General features: G+C 24.8%; 1 protein-coding gene across 1 annotated transcript in view; it reads right to left on the bottom strand.

Moving 5' to 3' along the window:
- Window positions 1–16,596, bottom strand: part of LOC122501139 (paramyosin, long form-like) — a 30,859-nt gene extending 14,263 nt beyond the window's left edge. Inside the window, exons 1-6 of the mRNA XM_043610451.1 lie at window positions 16,136–16,596; window positions 12,113–12,169; window positions 8,415–8,501; window positions 8,040–8,206; window positions 2,107–2,344; window positions 131–250 (exon numbers count right to left, since the gene is read on the bottom strand). Coding sequence (XP_043466386.1) covers window positions 131–250; window positions 2,107–2,344; window positions 8,040–8,206; window positions 8,415–8,501; window positions 12,113–12,169; window positions 16,136–16,255 — 789 coding nt within the window. The 5' untranslated portion in view covers window positions 16,256–16,596. The remainder of the gene's footprint in view (window positions 1–130; window positions 251–2,106; window positions 2,345–8,039; window positions 8,207–8,414; window positions 8,502–12,112; window positions 12,170–16,135) is intronic.
- Window positions 16,597–17,575: the final 979 nt, after the last annotated feature.

The following is a 17,575-nucleotide window of genomic DNA, read 5'->3' as shown; positions in this document are numbered from 1 at the left end:
TAGTTCGATTTTTTAAAAATAGAAATATTAAATTAAATATTTCTATTTTTTGAAAATAGAAATATTAAATGAAATTTTATAACGGCTGAGAATGAGTTAATTATTTATTTGGGATAAAAATAAATGGTACCTGATGTAAAGAAGCTTCGACCAATGAGCGGCGTCGTTCCTCATCTTCCAAACGACGACGTGCATCTTCCAGTTGTCCGGCGATTTGAGTTTTCAAGTAGATGACATTTTCTATGTTCACCTGCAAAGAGCGGTAAAGAAATATTTTTAGATTTTTACATCTTTACTTATTTCAGGCTTCGTACTCGATAATTAATTTTAAAAAAGTAGCAAAAAAAGTAGCTCAAAGACAGAAAAAAAGTAGTAAAAAAGTAGCTATCGAAAAATTGAACTTGACGACTCAAATTTAACTATTTCTAAAAATTACAAAAGCAATTCTTTCAAAATTCAATCATTTTTTCCTTCAAATTTATAAATAAAATTATTCAAAACTTTAATCATTTTATTTTATTCAATTCTAAATCAATTCTTATTAGAAACTTCTACGAGAATTAAATTATTTAAATAATAAATAATTTATCTGAATAATTGATTATTTCTTAAATTTGAATTTTTATAAAGAACTTTATTAAAATTTTTTAAAATAATTGAATTTTTACGAAGAATTGCATTAAAATGTATGATAATAATTAAATTCATTCAAGAAATGTAAATGAAAATGAATTGAAAATAATTATTATAACTCTGAGAAACATATTATATCAAATTTTTTATTGCGTTTTTAGCGGAATTAATTTTAAATTATAAATATTAAAAATAATTTAAATTCTGCGATGAGTTGTATTATTTATGAAAATAATTGAATTTTAGCAACGATTATTATTCAAATTTTTTTAAATAATTTGTTTTTTTAAGAAGAATTTTATTATTTTTAAAAATAATTGAATTCTTGAGAAGTTTATTAATTTTTTTTTTAAATACTTGAATTCTAGCGAAAAATTTTATTATCCGTCAAGACAATTGAATTTTTCCGAAGAATTTCATAAAAATTTTTAAAAATAATTCAATTCCTGAGAAGAATTTTATTAATTATTTATAAAAATAATTGAATTTTTGCGATGAATTTTATTAATTTTTTTGTAAAATAATTGAATTCTTTTCAGAAATTTAATTAAAATAGTAGATATTGAAATTTGAAAATATTTGAATTTAAGAAAAGAATTTCATTATTTATGAAAATAATTGAATTCTTGAGAAAGATTTTACAAAATTTTTTTGAAAATAATTGATTTCCTTCGAAGAATTTCAATAAAACTTTTGAAAATAAAAACAATTTTTCGAGAAATTCATGTAAAATGATATTAAAAATAATTGAAATCCTGCGATGACTTTTATTATTTAGGAAAATAATTGAATTTTTGTCACCGAACTTTAATAAAGTTTTTGAAATAATTGCATTCTTGAGAAGAATTTAAAAAAAAAATGTTAAAGAAATGATTTTTGTCAAAAATTTTATGAAAATTGTGTTTTAAATAATTGAATTTCTTTGAAAATTGTATATTATTTATGAAAATAATTATTGAATTCTTTCAAAAAATTTTATTAAAATTATATTGAAAACAAATTCAATTATTATAAAGAATTTCATTACAATTTTTTAAAAATAATTGAATTGTTTCAAAGAATTTTACTAAAATTTTTAAGAATAGTTGCATTTTTCGCAGAATTCATTTAAAATTGTATTAAAAATAATAGAAATCCTGCGATGAGTTTGAATATTATTTATAGAAATAATTGAATTCTTGCAAGGATTATTATTAAAATTTAAAAAAATAATTGAATTCCTGAGAAGAATTCTTGCTAAGATTTTTTATAAAAATCTATTTCAATAATTGATTTTTGACGAAAAATATTATGAAAATTCTGTTTTAAATAATTGAATTCTTGTCAAAATTTTGTTATTTACGAAAATAATTGAATGTTTGCCAAGAATTTGATAAATTGTAATATTCTAAATAATTTCTTGTCGCCTGAGGTGGTTCAATGCTTCACATTTATACACAAAAACTATAATATAGAGCTGTATTTGTCCCATACCTTTAAATCTTGTACTTCTTTTATTAATTCAATATTTTCTTGCGACAATCGAGTTTTATGACTGGTAATATCAACGATGGTGCGATTAATTTCTTCAATTTTGACATTTAATTCCGAAACATGTATTTCTAATTTCTCCACTGTCTTCATCGACATAATCTTCTCTTTCGTGACATTGTCGATTTGAGCAAGAAGTTCATATACCTCCTGCTGGAATTTGGCCTTTTCTTTCTCGGCTCTGCAATAAGAAAAATATTTTTGATTTGCAATATTTATTTTTTGTGCATTATAACTTATAAAATTTCAAGCAAAATTAGTAGGAAAAGTTTTAATTGGGTATAATTTTTATCATTTTATTTTTAGGAACTGTTTCTCTTTCCTTTTTTGTTTTTAGAATTTTGACTTTCCTTTATATTTTCATTTTTAATTTTAGAGATTCTTATTTTCATATGGGGACGACTTTTTTTTTAATTGGAAGTTGAAATAAAAATGAAAATGAATCTAAATGAAAGTACATAATTAACCTCCAGGGGGTTGATTCTGTAATTTTATTTTTACTTTGACTTTCATGTTCACTTTCGCTTTCAATTAATTTTCAATTAATCTCCAAAGGGTTGATTATCTAATTTTATTTTTACTTTGACTTTCATTTTCACTTTCGCTTTCAATTTGATTAGATTTTTATTTCTATACTCTCATTTTTACTTTCACTTTCACTTTGATAGAATTTTATTTTCATTTTCATATAATTTTGATAGATTTTTATTTTCTTTTTCATTTCCACTTTTAAAGCGGAAAACAATAAAAATAGATGAAAGTGAAAATGAAGGGGAAAATAAAAATCTTTCAAAGTGTAAATGAAAGTGAAAGTAAAAATAACAGTAACAATAAAAATTGATGAAAGTGAAAATAAAGGAGAAAATAAAAATCTTTGCAACTGAAAATGAAAATGAAAGTAAAAAAAATAGTAACAATAAAAATAGATGAAAGGGAAAATAAAAATCCTTCAAAGTGGAAATGAAAGTAAAAATAAAAAAGAAAGCGAAAATAGATGATAAATTTAGTTCTTCTGCAAATTGTTCTCTAAGACAAGGTCATGGCATATATCATCAATTGTTGATGATTCTGATGATCACCTGTTGATCGAAAGCAGCTGATTCCTCTCGTGAATCTATTTGGTGTCAGTGCCACTTGAAGCATGCTGATTAACCGCCCTCAAGATCTAATTTTCTCACTAGAGGCCTATTTTAAGTATTTAAATGTTGGGATGTTGCGCGAGGGGGAGCTGTATGTGTGTTTGTGTGATGAAAGAAAACTTGAGTCGAAAAATAATTCTTCGACAAATGTTTCTTTTCTTTTTCTTTCTTTCTTTTTTTTTTAATAGAATTACGGCAGTAGTCAGAGTAAATAATTGACCGAGAGAATTTTTCCACCCACGCAAAATCGAGGGTGTAAGGTGTCAGTCAGTTGATTCCGTGGATATGAGAGGTGGGGATTCTCGGGACTGGTAGCGTGTACTAATATGGCGTGCCAACGCGGGGTTGTGGATTGCCTCGCAACTTGAACAGTTAAAAATAGTCATAAGCCGAAGTAAACGTTTGTATAACAAGAAAACACTTCACGAGAGAAAGACAGAAAGATGAAGTCAGAAACTGAGAGAGAGAGAGAGCTCAAAGAGTGACATAAGGATTATGAGTTGAGAATGCTATTTTAACAAGGTGCCATATACTCTATCATTATAGCGAAACTCAGTTGCAGACAGGTGTCTTTGTGTATGTGTGAATGTTGACAACTATTATCATTGAAATTTAATTAATTTTTGTTTATTTTATTCGAGGAATTTTTGTTTTTAAAATTTATTTTATTTACAGAAAGGTTTTAAACCTTTCTTTGACACACTGGGTCATTTTGATTCTGATTATGAAGTATTTAAATTTATTCAATTAATAGTGAGGTATTTTTTAAGTTATTTAACCTGGCGAGCGTAAAGCTGGGTGTGGCCATTATTGCCCTAGGGTAATAATGAGTATTTTATTGACCTGTGAGCAGCGGTAAATAATATTTACATTATTGCCCTAGGACAATAATGTTTACAATTAGGGCAATTTAATGTTTACTTAATGATTTGTGAGCAATACAGTGTTCATTATTGCCCTAGGGTAATAATAACTTGCGAGCGGTCAATAAAGTGTCAATTATTGCCCTAGGGTAATAATAATTTTCGAGCAGTCAATAAAGTGACCATTTATGCCCTAGGGTAATATTAAGTACTTTATTGACCTGTGAGCGGTCAATAAAGTGTTCATTATTGCCCAGGGTAATAATGGGTACTTTATTAACTCGCGAGCGGTCAATAAAGTGTTCATTATTGCCCTAGGGTAATAATAGCCACTTTATTGACCTCTGAATTATAAAAGGGAACTTAGCCTGAAATTAGATGACCGTAATACGCCTAAGTTGCAAAAAAGCAATTTATCAACGTTTTGATAAATTTTTAGTAAGGAAAAATAATTTTTTACTGATATATTTTAACGTCATATTCAATTAATGAATAATCGAAAAAGTATAACTTCACTGATGTAAATTCCGCCTAACTTTACGCTTGCCTTAATTTTATATTAAATTTTAAAAAAATATTTAATTAAATGTTAATTAAATTCCACTTAACCTTACGCTCGCCTTAATTTTATATTAAGTTTAAAAAAACACGAAAAAAAATTTATTTGATTCAAAGAATCGATTACTTTTTATCAAATAAATATTTACCTGAATCGAATAATTTTTATTTAAATCAATTAAATTGTATTTGAACCAATAATTTCTGTATTTGAAGCAAAAACCGCATTTAATTGACTCAAAAATAATTTGATTCAAATAACTGATTGCTTGTCTATTATCAAATAAATATTTACTTGAATGAAATAAATATTTACTTGATTGAAAAAAATATGTACTTAAATGAAATAAATATTTACTTGATTGAAGAAAATATTTACTTGAATGAAATAAATATTTACTTAAATCAAATAAATATTTACTTGAATAAGATAAACATTTACTTAAATCAAATAAATATTTACTTGAATAAGATAAACATTTACTTAAATCAAATAATTTTTATTAAACTCAATTAAATGGTATTTAAACCAATAATTAAACAGAAAATTCTAATTAAAATATAAAAATAACATAAACATAAACTTAAAACGATGTATTTTTAAACTTAATATCAAACGATCAAGTTAAAAATAGTTTTAAGTACTCTTCTAAATTTTTTATTAACTATAAATCAGAGTGTCCAGCAAGATTCGAGAAAAAAAAATTCTCTGACTCTTTCTGACTTTTTGCTAACCTTATTTTTGTTTTCTACAAGGAAAAAATGAATAAAGTAACTTTTACTATACTTTCATAATAAAACCTAAACTATCAGGAACTTCTGCGAATTTCTAGTAATTTTTACTATTTTCGGAGTAAATTTTTCTACGTTCGAAGTAAATTTTATTTATTTTTTTTTTAGAAAATTGTACTTCGAACAAAGTAAAATTTATAAATTTAATTTAAATAAAACGAAAATCCAAAACTAGTAAAAAATTCAAAATGGTGGATCCAATATGGCGGCCAAAATGGCATTTCTTTAAAAAATTCGAGCATTAAAGGGTTAAATTAATATCTAATGATAGGAACAGATGGTAATAATAAAAAATTATTACTTTTATTAGATTAAAAAAACTTTTGACTTGTAAAAAGTTTTATTTTTTCTATAATTTTAAAGAAATTTTTCCTGACTTTGAATGAAATTCCCTGACTGCTGGACATAGAGGTAATTCAAAATTTAAACTAGAAAAAATACATTTGACTTGGAGCCAACTAAACTTTTTTTTTGTTACAAATTAATTTTATTTGGTTCAAATTAATTTTTGTTTGGCTCAAATTAATTTTATTGGGTTCAAATTAATTTTAATTGATTCAAATGCAATTTCATTTGGTTTAAATTAATTTTGGTTCAAATTAATTTTATTTGAATCAAATTATCTTTATTTGGATCATATGACATTCTATTTCTACTAATTTTAACTGAAATTTTGTTTGGTTCAAATTAATTTTATTTGTTTCAAATGAAATTTGATTTGGTTCAAATTAATTTTATTTTGTTCAAATGAAATTCTATTTGAATTTAAAAAAATTATATTTCAACTAATTTGAAATAAAATTTTGTTTGGTTCAAATTAATTTTATTTGGTTCAAATGAAATTTTGGTTGGTTCAAATTAATTTTATTTGATTCAAATGAAATTTTATTCGGTTCAAATTAATTTTAATTGATTCAAATGGAATTTCATTCGGTTTAAATTAATTTTATTTGTTTCAAATGGGATTTTACTTGGTTCAAATTAATTTTATTTGGTTCAAATGAAATTCTATTTGAATTAAAAAAATTACATTTCAACTAATTTCAATAGAAATTTTATTTGGTTCAATTTAATTGTATTTGGTTAAAATTAATTTTATTTGGTTCAATAGAAATTTTATTTGGTTCAAATTAACTTTATTTGGTTTAAAAAAAATGTATTTCAACTAATTTCAAATAAAATTTTACTTGTTTCAAATCAAAATTTTATTCGTGACTAAAAAAATTATTATTTAAAACAAATAAATTACTAGACTCTGAGAGAAAAAATACTTTATTATTTAACTAAAATAAATTATATTTGGTGTAAATAAAATTTTTCTCTGAGTTTCGTATTGATACAATAAAACTTTTGAACGAATAGAAAATTAACTTTTCGAATAATTATTCTCTATTATGCTGAAAACTGAATGTTCAGAGAGTACATATTATATAATTATATAATATGAATAATATACGAGAGTGATGATAATTTTTGATGACAATTTGTGGTATAACGAACTTTCGGAATCCTGGAGAAACCTATGTTTAGAAGTCTAAGGGACGTTGGCGTCTAGTTCATATATTTCAGGTGCAAGTAACTCGGTTTGTTGGAAGGAGGCCAGTACCTCGGACACATAATTTGCGATAATTTTTGGATATGCCTTCTTACTGCGCGATGCACCAGCTATAATTATTTTAGATCGCGCGTATGAATCATCATTCTGGGCATGGCATGAAATGGAATTATGCGAATTTTACCGCGGTTCCTTTATTTCTTTTTTGCTTGAGGGAGAGAAAATTACAGACGTTTATTAATAATTTTTAATTAAAATCATACATATGTTGAATCATTCCTAGATTTTCGAACAATGGCTCCCTAAAAAAATTAGCAAAGTTTTGTAACTTTGAGAATTTTTTTTAGAATACAGAATTGAACTGATTTTCGAACAATGATTCCCGAAAAAAATTTTTTTAGGGAGCCATTGTTCGAAAATCAGTTCAATTCTGTATTCGACTTTATTTTAATAGGAAATTATTGAAACTAAATTTTCAATCATTTCTATAATGTAAAATTTTTACAATTTTTGATAATTTTTGAAAATTTGTTCTATTGTTAGAAAATTAGTTTAATTGCTGGAGTTCGAATTTATTCTGATGGGAAATTAGTGAAGCTGTAAAATTTTAAACAAGTTAGAAAGCAGGATAAATGGAACGACTTTATTTGGTAGAGTTAGCTTCAGAGTTATCTCTGAAGTTAGCGTCGACGTTCATATGGGGATTTTAGAGATAAAAATGTCACTAATTTCAGTTTTTTCTCCTTCGCCTATTTATAGGGAGTTGAAAAGTCATTCAGGGTATTTTTTTAAATCTAAAAAACTTTGAAACAATTGTTTGAAAACAATTTTGAAAAAATTGATTCGAAAAAAGACGCTTAGCGTCGACGCTAACTGCAGGAACCTAGAAATTTCGGTTTGAGGAAATTCTTTTTGTGCCTTTTTTGTAAAAAAAAAAAAAACAATATTTTTTCTTCTTTGAATACTAACCTTGCTCGGGCCTTTGACATTTGGTCGATTTGATCTTGGAAATCAACAACCACTTCCTGGTGCTTTTTGCGTAAGAGATGAGCGGTCTCTTCACTTTCGAGGTGGACATCTTCTAAGAGCTTTCGGAGCTTCAATAATTCTGTGTCCCTCTTTTTGTTAATTTCAAACTGTCAACAGGAAGGAATTTTAAGTTACTTGATATTATCCTTTTAATAATATTAATTAATTAATAATAATAATAATTAATAAATAATAATAATTAATAAATAATAATATTAATTAATAATTAATATTATTAATTAATTAGTAATAATTAATAATATTAATTAATTTTTTCTTAATATTGATAAATAAAGAAAAAATATTCTAACTTACTTGAGACTCGGCGCCACCTTCGGCTTCCTCAAGTCGCTCTGAGAGCTGTATGACTTGCACGCTCAAGTCTGCACGCTCTCGTTCAACCTGTTTCGGAAAAAAATTATCAATTACTAAAAATTTGAATGTTATATTATATTAGGAGAATAAAATATGCGCGGTGGTCGTGGTCGTTAAGCGCTTGAATGTTAGATTCGTGTTTAGAGGGTTCGATTCCCCAAGGGTAGGAATTTTTTTTTTTAACTATTATTTAAGATTCAAAAGCGCTGCACAGTTTTGAGGCTTTATATTATAAATATTATTGTTTATAAATTATTATATTTATTGTAAATATATTATGAATAATATAAAGTATTAAACACATTTTTCGTTTTTATGAAGTTAGCGACGATGCTCAACATAAATAATTAAACAATTCATTAATACATTATTGATTATTTTGAAACTTAGCGTGGTCCTTTATGAAGATTTTTTCCTTTGAATTTCAACAAAAATATCTATTTTAAATTTTTGTGTATTGAACGTTCTAATTTTCAAGCAATTTAAAAAACTTGAAAAAAAAATTAATTTAAACAATAATTCATAATTCTTTTTGAATTTTATTAGGAAACGAATGAAACTATAAGAGCAATGTTTTCTTAGGAAGCGGTCGATAAACTTTAAGTGTATTTTTTTTGGCACGCGGTAAATAGTTTTTGATCGTCCGATTAAATGTAATTTTGTACATTATCATCAATTAATGAATTTATTTTTTTTTCACCAAAAATTTGTTTATAAATTTTTCAATTACTATAATTTTATTGTTAAGGGAGAATCTGACATATAGTCAAAACAAAAGTTAGTCCAATGTTTATAATTTCGAATTTAAAAGAAGACTAAATTTTAAATTTATTTTTGATAGATAGAAAATTGTACTTTTTAGTTTTTACTCAAATGCAACTTTAAATTGTTTAAAATATTCCAAATTAAATACTCTACGCTTCTACCAAAACGAATTTAAAATTTAATCTTTCTTTTATAATGGAAAATTATGACATTGGACTAATTTTTTTTTTTGACTGTTTATCAGATAGTTATAATTGAAGGAAATTTTACTCTCTAAATCTGAATTAGCAAACAATTTTAAGCATTATTACTGAAAAATTATTTAAAAATTACAGGCCTCGCATTCATCTACTAAAACCTACTATTTACTACTTTTTTACGATTTGCTACTATTTGGATACTTTTTCTTATTTGTTATACTAAAAACTACTTTTTTCCATGTTTGAGAATTTACACTACTTTAAAATTTTTAATTTGTTAACATTTGAAAAAAAAAAAAATTATTTTTAAAAATTTTAATAAAGTCAATGAAAAAAATTCAAAAAATTTTAATATACATAATTCTTTAAAACGATTCAATTATTTTTACAAATTTTTCGTAATTCAATGATTTTTAATATCTACAATTTTAATAAAAAATTGCACAAAAAAATTGAATAATTTTAAAAAAGTGTTTATAAAATTCTTCGTAAGAATTTAATTATTTTTATAAATAAGATAATTCTTTTCAGGAATTCAATTATTTTTTAAAATTTTAATAATAATCGTTGCAAGAATTCAATTATTTTTGTAAATATTAAAAAAAAACCGCAGGATTTCAATTATTTTTAATACAATTTTAAATTAATTGAGCGAAAACGCAATTAAGTTTTTAAAAGTAATCGTGTTTGTTAATAATTTAAACTAAATATTATATTATTGATTTTTATTATAATTTTAGAAATTAATTGAATTCTATTGAATTTTTTTATAGCGTATTAAGAAAAGAATTGAATTCTTTCGGGAAATTTTTTGAAAATAATTGAATTTTTGCAAAGATTTTACGAATTAAGAAAAAAATTGAATTCTTTCGTTAAATTGTTTTGAATGTAATTAAATTTTTGCAAAGAACTTTACTATTTATAAATATAATTGAATTGTTTCCAAGGAATTACTAAATTTTTAGAAAATAATTGAATTTCTTCGAAAAATATTAAAAATAATTGAATTTTTGCAAAGAATTTTACTATTTACAAATAAAATTTAATTGTTTCAAAGGAATTATTAAAATTTTTTGGAAACAATTAAATTCTTTTGAAATATTTTATAACGAATTAAGAAAAAAATTGAATTCTTTCAAGAAATTTTTTGTAAAATAATTAAATTTTTACAAAGATTTTACTATTTAAAAAAATAATTGAATTGTTTTGAAAGATTATTTTCATAAAAAATAAATCTCATGGCAGGATTTTGATTATTTTTACTATAATTTTAAATTAATTCCTCTAAGAACGTAATTATTTTTAGAAATTTGAATAAAATTCTTCGAAAAAATTTAATTATTTAAAAAAAATTTGATATAATTTGTTTCTTAGAGTGTAATAATTATTTTCAATTCATTTTTAATTACATTTCTTTAATGAATTTAATTATTATCAAAAAAGTTATGCAATTCTTCGTAAAAATTCAATTATTTAAAAAAATGTTGATAATGTTCTTTATAAGAAGTCAAATTTAAGAAATATTCAATTATTCAGATAAATTATTTATTATTTAAATAATTGAGTTCTCGTAGAAATTTCTAATAAGAATTGATTTAGAATTGAATAAAATAAAAAGATTTAAGTTTTGAATAATTTTATTTATAAATTTCAAGAAAAATGAATTGAAAAATGATTGAATTTTGAAAGAATTACTTTTTTAATTTTTATAAATAGTTAAATTTAAAAAATGCGATAGCTATTTGTTTATACTATATTTTTTTGTCTTTAAGCTACTTTTTTCTATTTTTTAAAAATTAATTATCGAGTACGAAGCCTACAATTACGATTATGCCACTATATATCTCAACTTTATTGAAAAATTCGGTAAAATATAAGGGGTAAATTTTCTCTTTGTTGAACAAAAATTTACTCTTTAAATCTGAAGTAATTAAAAGTCGCTTATCTATTTAAATTAGTAATAACTTCAATACTAATTATTAGTAATTTTTCACTGAAATTTCATGGCAAAAAATTTAAAACTAAGAAAGGAAATAGTAACACTTTAAGAATTTTAGTAAGAATTTTTATAAATTTTTACTAATTTTTAAGAAGTTTGTAAGGTTTTTACTAATAATTATAAATTCTTACTAATTTGAATCAGTGGAAGAGTTTTTATTAATTTAAATTCAAAGCAAGGCAGTTCTCTAGGGCGATTTTGGATTTTTTTATTTTTTGTCTTCGTAAATTGATATAAAAATTGTTTTTTTTTTAGAGAGAAAAAATAAAAACATAATCTTCAGTTAGAAGTATAAGCGAAAGGAATGTCGGAACGCGAAAACATCTCGGCAAAGGCCTGAGCAATCACAGAAATAGAAACGGCATGAGCTGGACATTTGAAGTTAGTATATCCCCACTTTACAGCGCCATGTTCGGATTTTGAAGGCACACTCTCAAATTCACGTTATTTTAACAAAATGAGTGCCGAAAATAATTTTTCCTCCTATGTCGCTTTGGTTCATTCCTCTCCAGGTAGTTTTTCAACTCTCGACTTGACAATTCGAGGTCAGCGTTACGTTTGCTAGGCGCGAAGCTTCCGTTAAGCGCTGCTTGCCGCTTGCGTCATTTTCTTTTTTTCTTTTTCTTTTTTTAATTTAAAATAAAAATACAAGCTTTCAAGATGAATGCACTTACCCTCTGACGTAGCTCTCTCTCACCCTCGAGATCGTCTTGTAGGAGTCGAATCTTGTCCTGAAATTAAGGCAAAATTGTTTTTAAAAATTTTTATCTATTCAGTTTTGTTGAATTTTATTCAAATTTTATTCTAGGTTGTGTTTTTAATAGGAATTTTTTAAAAGAATTTTTTAAATGAATTTTTTAAATGAATTTTTTAAATGAATTTTTTAAATGAATTTTTTAAAAGAATTTTTTAAACCGATTTTTCTTAACAGTGAAGAAACGGTTTTTTGTTGAAACTTTAAATTTAACTTATTACGTAAGATGAAGTTGTACTGTCGCTAGAAATATCTTTTCTGGTCTAACCTGTGATGATCACGAAATAACAAAAGCAAGTTTCAATTCACTTATTCCTGTTTTAAATGAAGAATTGAAAATTGTTTAAAATTTAAAAAAAAAATTTAATTCTTTTATAGAGTTCAATAATGTTTAAATTTAAAAATTGAGATTGAAAATTATTGAATAGCTAATTCTTAAAATATTCGATCGGAACTAAATTTTATATTTTCGTTAGACTTGACCTAAAAAGAGCACGCGACAACAAAGCCCATTCAGTTGTGTTAAATTTATCCCGATATATTTATCGTTTTCTATAATACTTGAGGAAAACTTTTTTCGAATTAACGGTTAGTGGGAAATAAATTTTCCTAAAAATAAAACATATTTAAAATTTTAAACTATCATTTATAATTTATCCAATTCAGAATGGGGGAATCAATAAAATTTTTATGATTGTTTAATGCTGAAACTTTAACATTACTTATTAAAAGAAAAATCACTTAGAAAATTCGGGAAAAATTTTGAGAAACGTAATTAAAATACATTACGAAAAAAAAATTTTTTCCTGTATAAGACTTAAAAATTTCATAATATATTTTATTAAATTAGCGAAAGTTTTAGTAGCTAAAACTTTATTCTGTTAAGACTTTCGCTATTCCAGAAAAACTTATCGCTGCTCTAGATAAACCTTTTTCTGTAATTAATAAATTTTAATACTTTTTTTATTCATTTGAATAGATTTTAATAGATTGTAATACATTTTAAAACATTTTAATACATTTTAATAATAAATTTTTATACAACTACATTTTTTTTGCGAATAATAAAAATTTTAAATTAAAAATGCTCAACATATTAAAAATTAATAAATAAAAAAAAGTAAATTCAACAATTTTTTACGATTTATAGGAAAAAGTGATAATTTTGAATAGAAATTTTTGTTTTGGTTTTCAATTACAAAAAGAAATGTGTAAATTCTCTAGAATAGAAAAAATTTATTTGATTCAAGTAACCGATTAGTTGGCTGTTATCAATATTAAATATTTACTCAAACCAAATCATTTTCATTTGAATCAGTAAAATATATACTTAAATCAAATAATTTTCATTTGAATCAATAAAATATTTACTTAAATCAAATAATTTTCATTTGAATTAATGAAATTTTTTCTTAAATGAAATAATTTTCATTTGAATCAATAAAGTATTTACTTAAATCATACAATTTTTTTTTTGAGTCAATTAAATAATATTTCATTCAAATGCTGAAATTATCGGTTCAAATACAATTTATTTAAAACACAATTTGATTTGAATTAAAATTATTTGATTCAAGGAAATATTTTTTTGATGATAGTCAAGTAATCGGTTATTTGAATCAAATAAATTTTTTTTCAGAGTTTGAACATTTTTTTAATTTCTAAAGCATATTAAGCAATTTTTTTAGCAATGGGGAATTAAAATGTATTTTTCTTTCTTAACAATTTAGATTTTTTGCGATAATAATTCTCAATAAAAATGTCTATAACTGCCACTCGCTTTAAGGTTGTTTTTCCCGTAGATTTCGCAAGCTAAAATCAACCTAAAGCAAATGTAGGAAGTTATAGACTTTTTTACTTTTTACGGCAAAATAAGTAAAAATAAAAGTTTTTCGGCAAATAAATAAACAAGTTTTGTGCAGATATCAAAATTAAGACAAAATACGAATCAAAAATGTTACTTCGCAACACTTTTGATTCATTTTTTGTCTCAATTTGATATCTGCAGAAAAATTTGGTATAGTATCGCAACAAAAGAAATTATATAAAAAAATTTATTTATTTTAACAATTTTTTACGTTTTTGTTAATTAAAAATTACCACTAGCTTAAAAATTTAAAATTGCTTCTAAAATTGAAAAATTTCTTTCTCTTTAATTTTATTATGCATTTCAAATATTTTTTGTAGATTAAGTTTTCTTTAAAAAGAACTCTACTTAAAGAAAAATTAATTTTTTAAGTTAAAATTTTTCTTTTTAATTAAACATTTTTTTGGAAAAATTAATCTTTTAAATTAAATAATTTTCTTTTTAATAAAACATTTTTTTAAAGATTAATTTTTCTTTATGAAGAGTTCTTCATAAATAAAAATGAATCTTTAAAAAATGTCAGTATACACAATAAAATTAAAGAGAAAGATATTTTTAAAATTTTAGGAGCAATTTTAAATTTTTAAGCTAGAGATAATTATAATTTAAGAAAACAGAAAAAAATGGTAATTTGTCACTTTTTTTTTTTGGTTTGAAAAGTAATAATAAACCCAAAGTTAGAATGTAATTGTTAGTTTTATTAGTATTCGACAATTTTTGGAATAAGAAAAAATGGATTTTGTAACATGAATAGAATTATGGTGATATTTTTTTGGAATTTGCACTGAGCACAGGAGAAAAATTTTCTTTTATCGATACTGCAATAGAAAAGACACGATGATCAGAACGATGATCTTTAATGCCCTTTATCCAGGACTATTTTCGTATCGAGCTATTTAGTGTCTACAGAACTCTCGTTATACACTTTGGTTCGTACATTTGGCACTAACGTTTCTTAATGGTCACTGAACTTGTGTGCTTCACATATTTCCGGGCACTTTTCTTCATGACAATTTTCACATCTCGCTAAACAGTTTATCCGTTTTTTTCATTTTCTCCTTTCGCACAATTTTTATTTGAAAATGGTTCTGCAAATTTTTATAGGTCTTCTTAATTGTAAAAGTGTTTTCTTCTTATGCTTCTTTGTCTTCTTCTTCTTGTTTTTCTTCTTCTTCTTTTACTTCTTCTTTTTCTATTTCTTCTTTTTCTATCTAAGAGCTGTATTCTATTTGGAATAAGTTTTTTTTTCTTGTATTCAAAATTTTTTCTTTACTGAAATTAGTATTCTTTTTGTTGAAAGTATTCTTTACTGAAATTAGTATTCTTTTTGTTGAAAGTATTCTTTACTGAAATTAGTATTCTTTTTGTTGAAAGTATTCTTTACTAAAATTAGTATTCTTTTTGTTGAAAGTATTCTTTATTGATAAAAGAATTCTTTTCGCTAAAAATATCCTTTTTGATGAACGTATTCTTTTTTGTGAAAGTATTCCTTTTGATAAAATTTTTCTTCCTCTAAAAGTATTCTTGTTGATAGAATTATCCTTCTTCTAAAAGTATTCTTTCGTTGTAAATATTCTTTTTATTTTTTGATGAAAGTATTCTTTTTGATGGAAGTATTGACGAAAGTATTCTCTTTGCTAAAAGTATTCTTCTTGTTGAAAGTATTGAGAAAAGTATTCTTTTTGCTAAAAGTATTGACGAAAGTCTTTTTTTGATGAAAGTATTGATGAAAGTTTTCTTTTTGAAGAATGTATTCTTTCTGCTAAAAGTATTCTTTTTGACGGAAATATTCTTCCTGCAGAAGTTCTTTTCTCCTCCAAAAATGTTCATTTTTAAAAATTCTTTTTGTGGAAACTTTTTTTGATCTCTTCCTTTTTTTGAAGACTTTCCTCAAGATTTTTGAGAATCTCTTTCCTCCCGATTCGCCGTTGGCACAAATTTTTACTCGCACAGTTTGAATTTTGATTTTGAAAATTAGTAGGTTTTTTGGAAATGTTAGAGTCTAGTGAATTTATAATTTGTTAATATTTTTTTATGGATTAAAAGAGAAGTTTGGAAGGTTGAGAAAAAACCTACCTCGAGCCTGGAGAGAGCACTCAGGTCGGCGCTATACTCAATGCTGACATCGGCCGCTCCACCACCACTGCTCGAGCGGTATGAATATTTGGAGGTTTTTGCTACAGCAGAAGCCGACATTTTTTTAATCAACGAATTTTCCTCTTTTCTTCAATAATCGAAGTTGTTTATTTTATCTTCAATTCTCGAAGAATTCCCTCTTCGTTGCTTAATTTTAAACTCGCACTACTTGTCGAGAAATGTTTTTTTTTTTTTATTATTGAGTTCAGAGAAAACAAAAACACTCGCGTTTATCAATGAACAACGGCGAAATGATTCGTTTTTATTTAAAGGGATTTTTAACGTGTTTCTTTTTTTTTTAAATGTCGTTCTTTTTCGTGTGGTGACTTCTTGTGGGGTTCGGAGCCGACCAGCGCCCTACTCGTAGTGCGCGACTCGTCGTCGTTCGTATGGCGCATCAACCATCCGGTGAATCCGTCAAAATGACGATAGAACGCATGCGCACACGATCTATGATAATTATTTTGTCGGGGGAAAATTGATCTCCCCACTATTCGCGCCATCGTTGATGGAAAATGAACATGAGGGAGGGCGTGAGTTTATTTCCAAACGAACTGCTATTGCGAAATGGTTTATATCGGTTTTGACACGTCGTTTTTTTTCTGAATGCGTAGGTGTTTCAATGACTTTCTCCCCTCGTTTAGGTACCAATTTTACTTTTCATCCGTTGCAACGACTTTTCATCCTCACATCATTTACGATTTGTCATTTTATGGTTTTAATGTTTATTTTTCTTGTACTTCTTGTCTTTTCTTGTAATCAGACAAGTCATAGTTTCGGGGAATCAGGGAAACTTCAATTGATTAGGAAAAAGTCGGGATATATAAAAAATACTGGAAAAGTATGAAAATTTCTAGAATTGTCTGCTAATTCTAATAATTTGTTTACTAATTTTAAAAATCGGAGTACTTTCTAGTGTACTTTTGTAAGTTAAACAAGATCTAAGGTCCCTAAATTGGATAAACTTGAGGATTTTGAGAAAAATGAGATTAAAGACTCAAGAAACAGATTTTAGGCGTCTTTACCCCTAATTTTCTCAAAATCCTGACGTGCCAGACAAATTTAGGACCCAAAATCTTGTTTATTGGACAAAAATACATTGAAAACTACTCCAATATTAAAATAAATACAAAAATTTTTCTTTTGGGTTTTTACCCCCCCACTTTTCTCGAAATATTGACGTGTTAGCAAATTTTTAAACCTTTGATCGCGTTTAGTGGATAAAAATACATTGAAAATCACTCCAATATCAAAATTAACAAACAAAAAATTTTTTGGGTCTTTTTACCCCCTCTTTTCTCAAAATCCTGACATGCTGGTTAATTTTGAGACCCAGAATCGTGTTTACCAGACAAAAATACATTGAAAACCACTCCTATA

The sequence above is a fragment of the Leptopilina heterotoma genome, unplaced genomic scaffold (genome assembly GCF_015476425.1).
Source record: "Leptopilina heterotoma isolate Lh14 unplaced genomic scaffold, ASM1547642v1 Lhet_0, whole genome shotgun sequence".
Lineage (NCBI taxonomy): Eukaryota > Metazoa > Arthropoda > Insecta > Hymenoptera > Figitidae > Leptopilina > Leptopilina heterotoma.
Note: the sequence above shows the minus strand (reverse complement) of the source record. Positions and strands in the feature narration are given on the sequence as shown.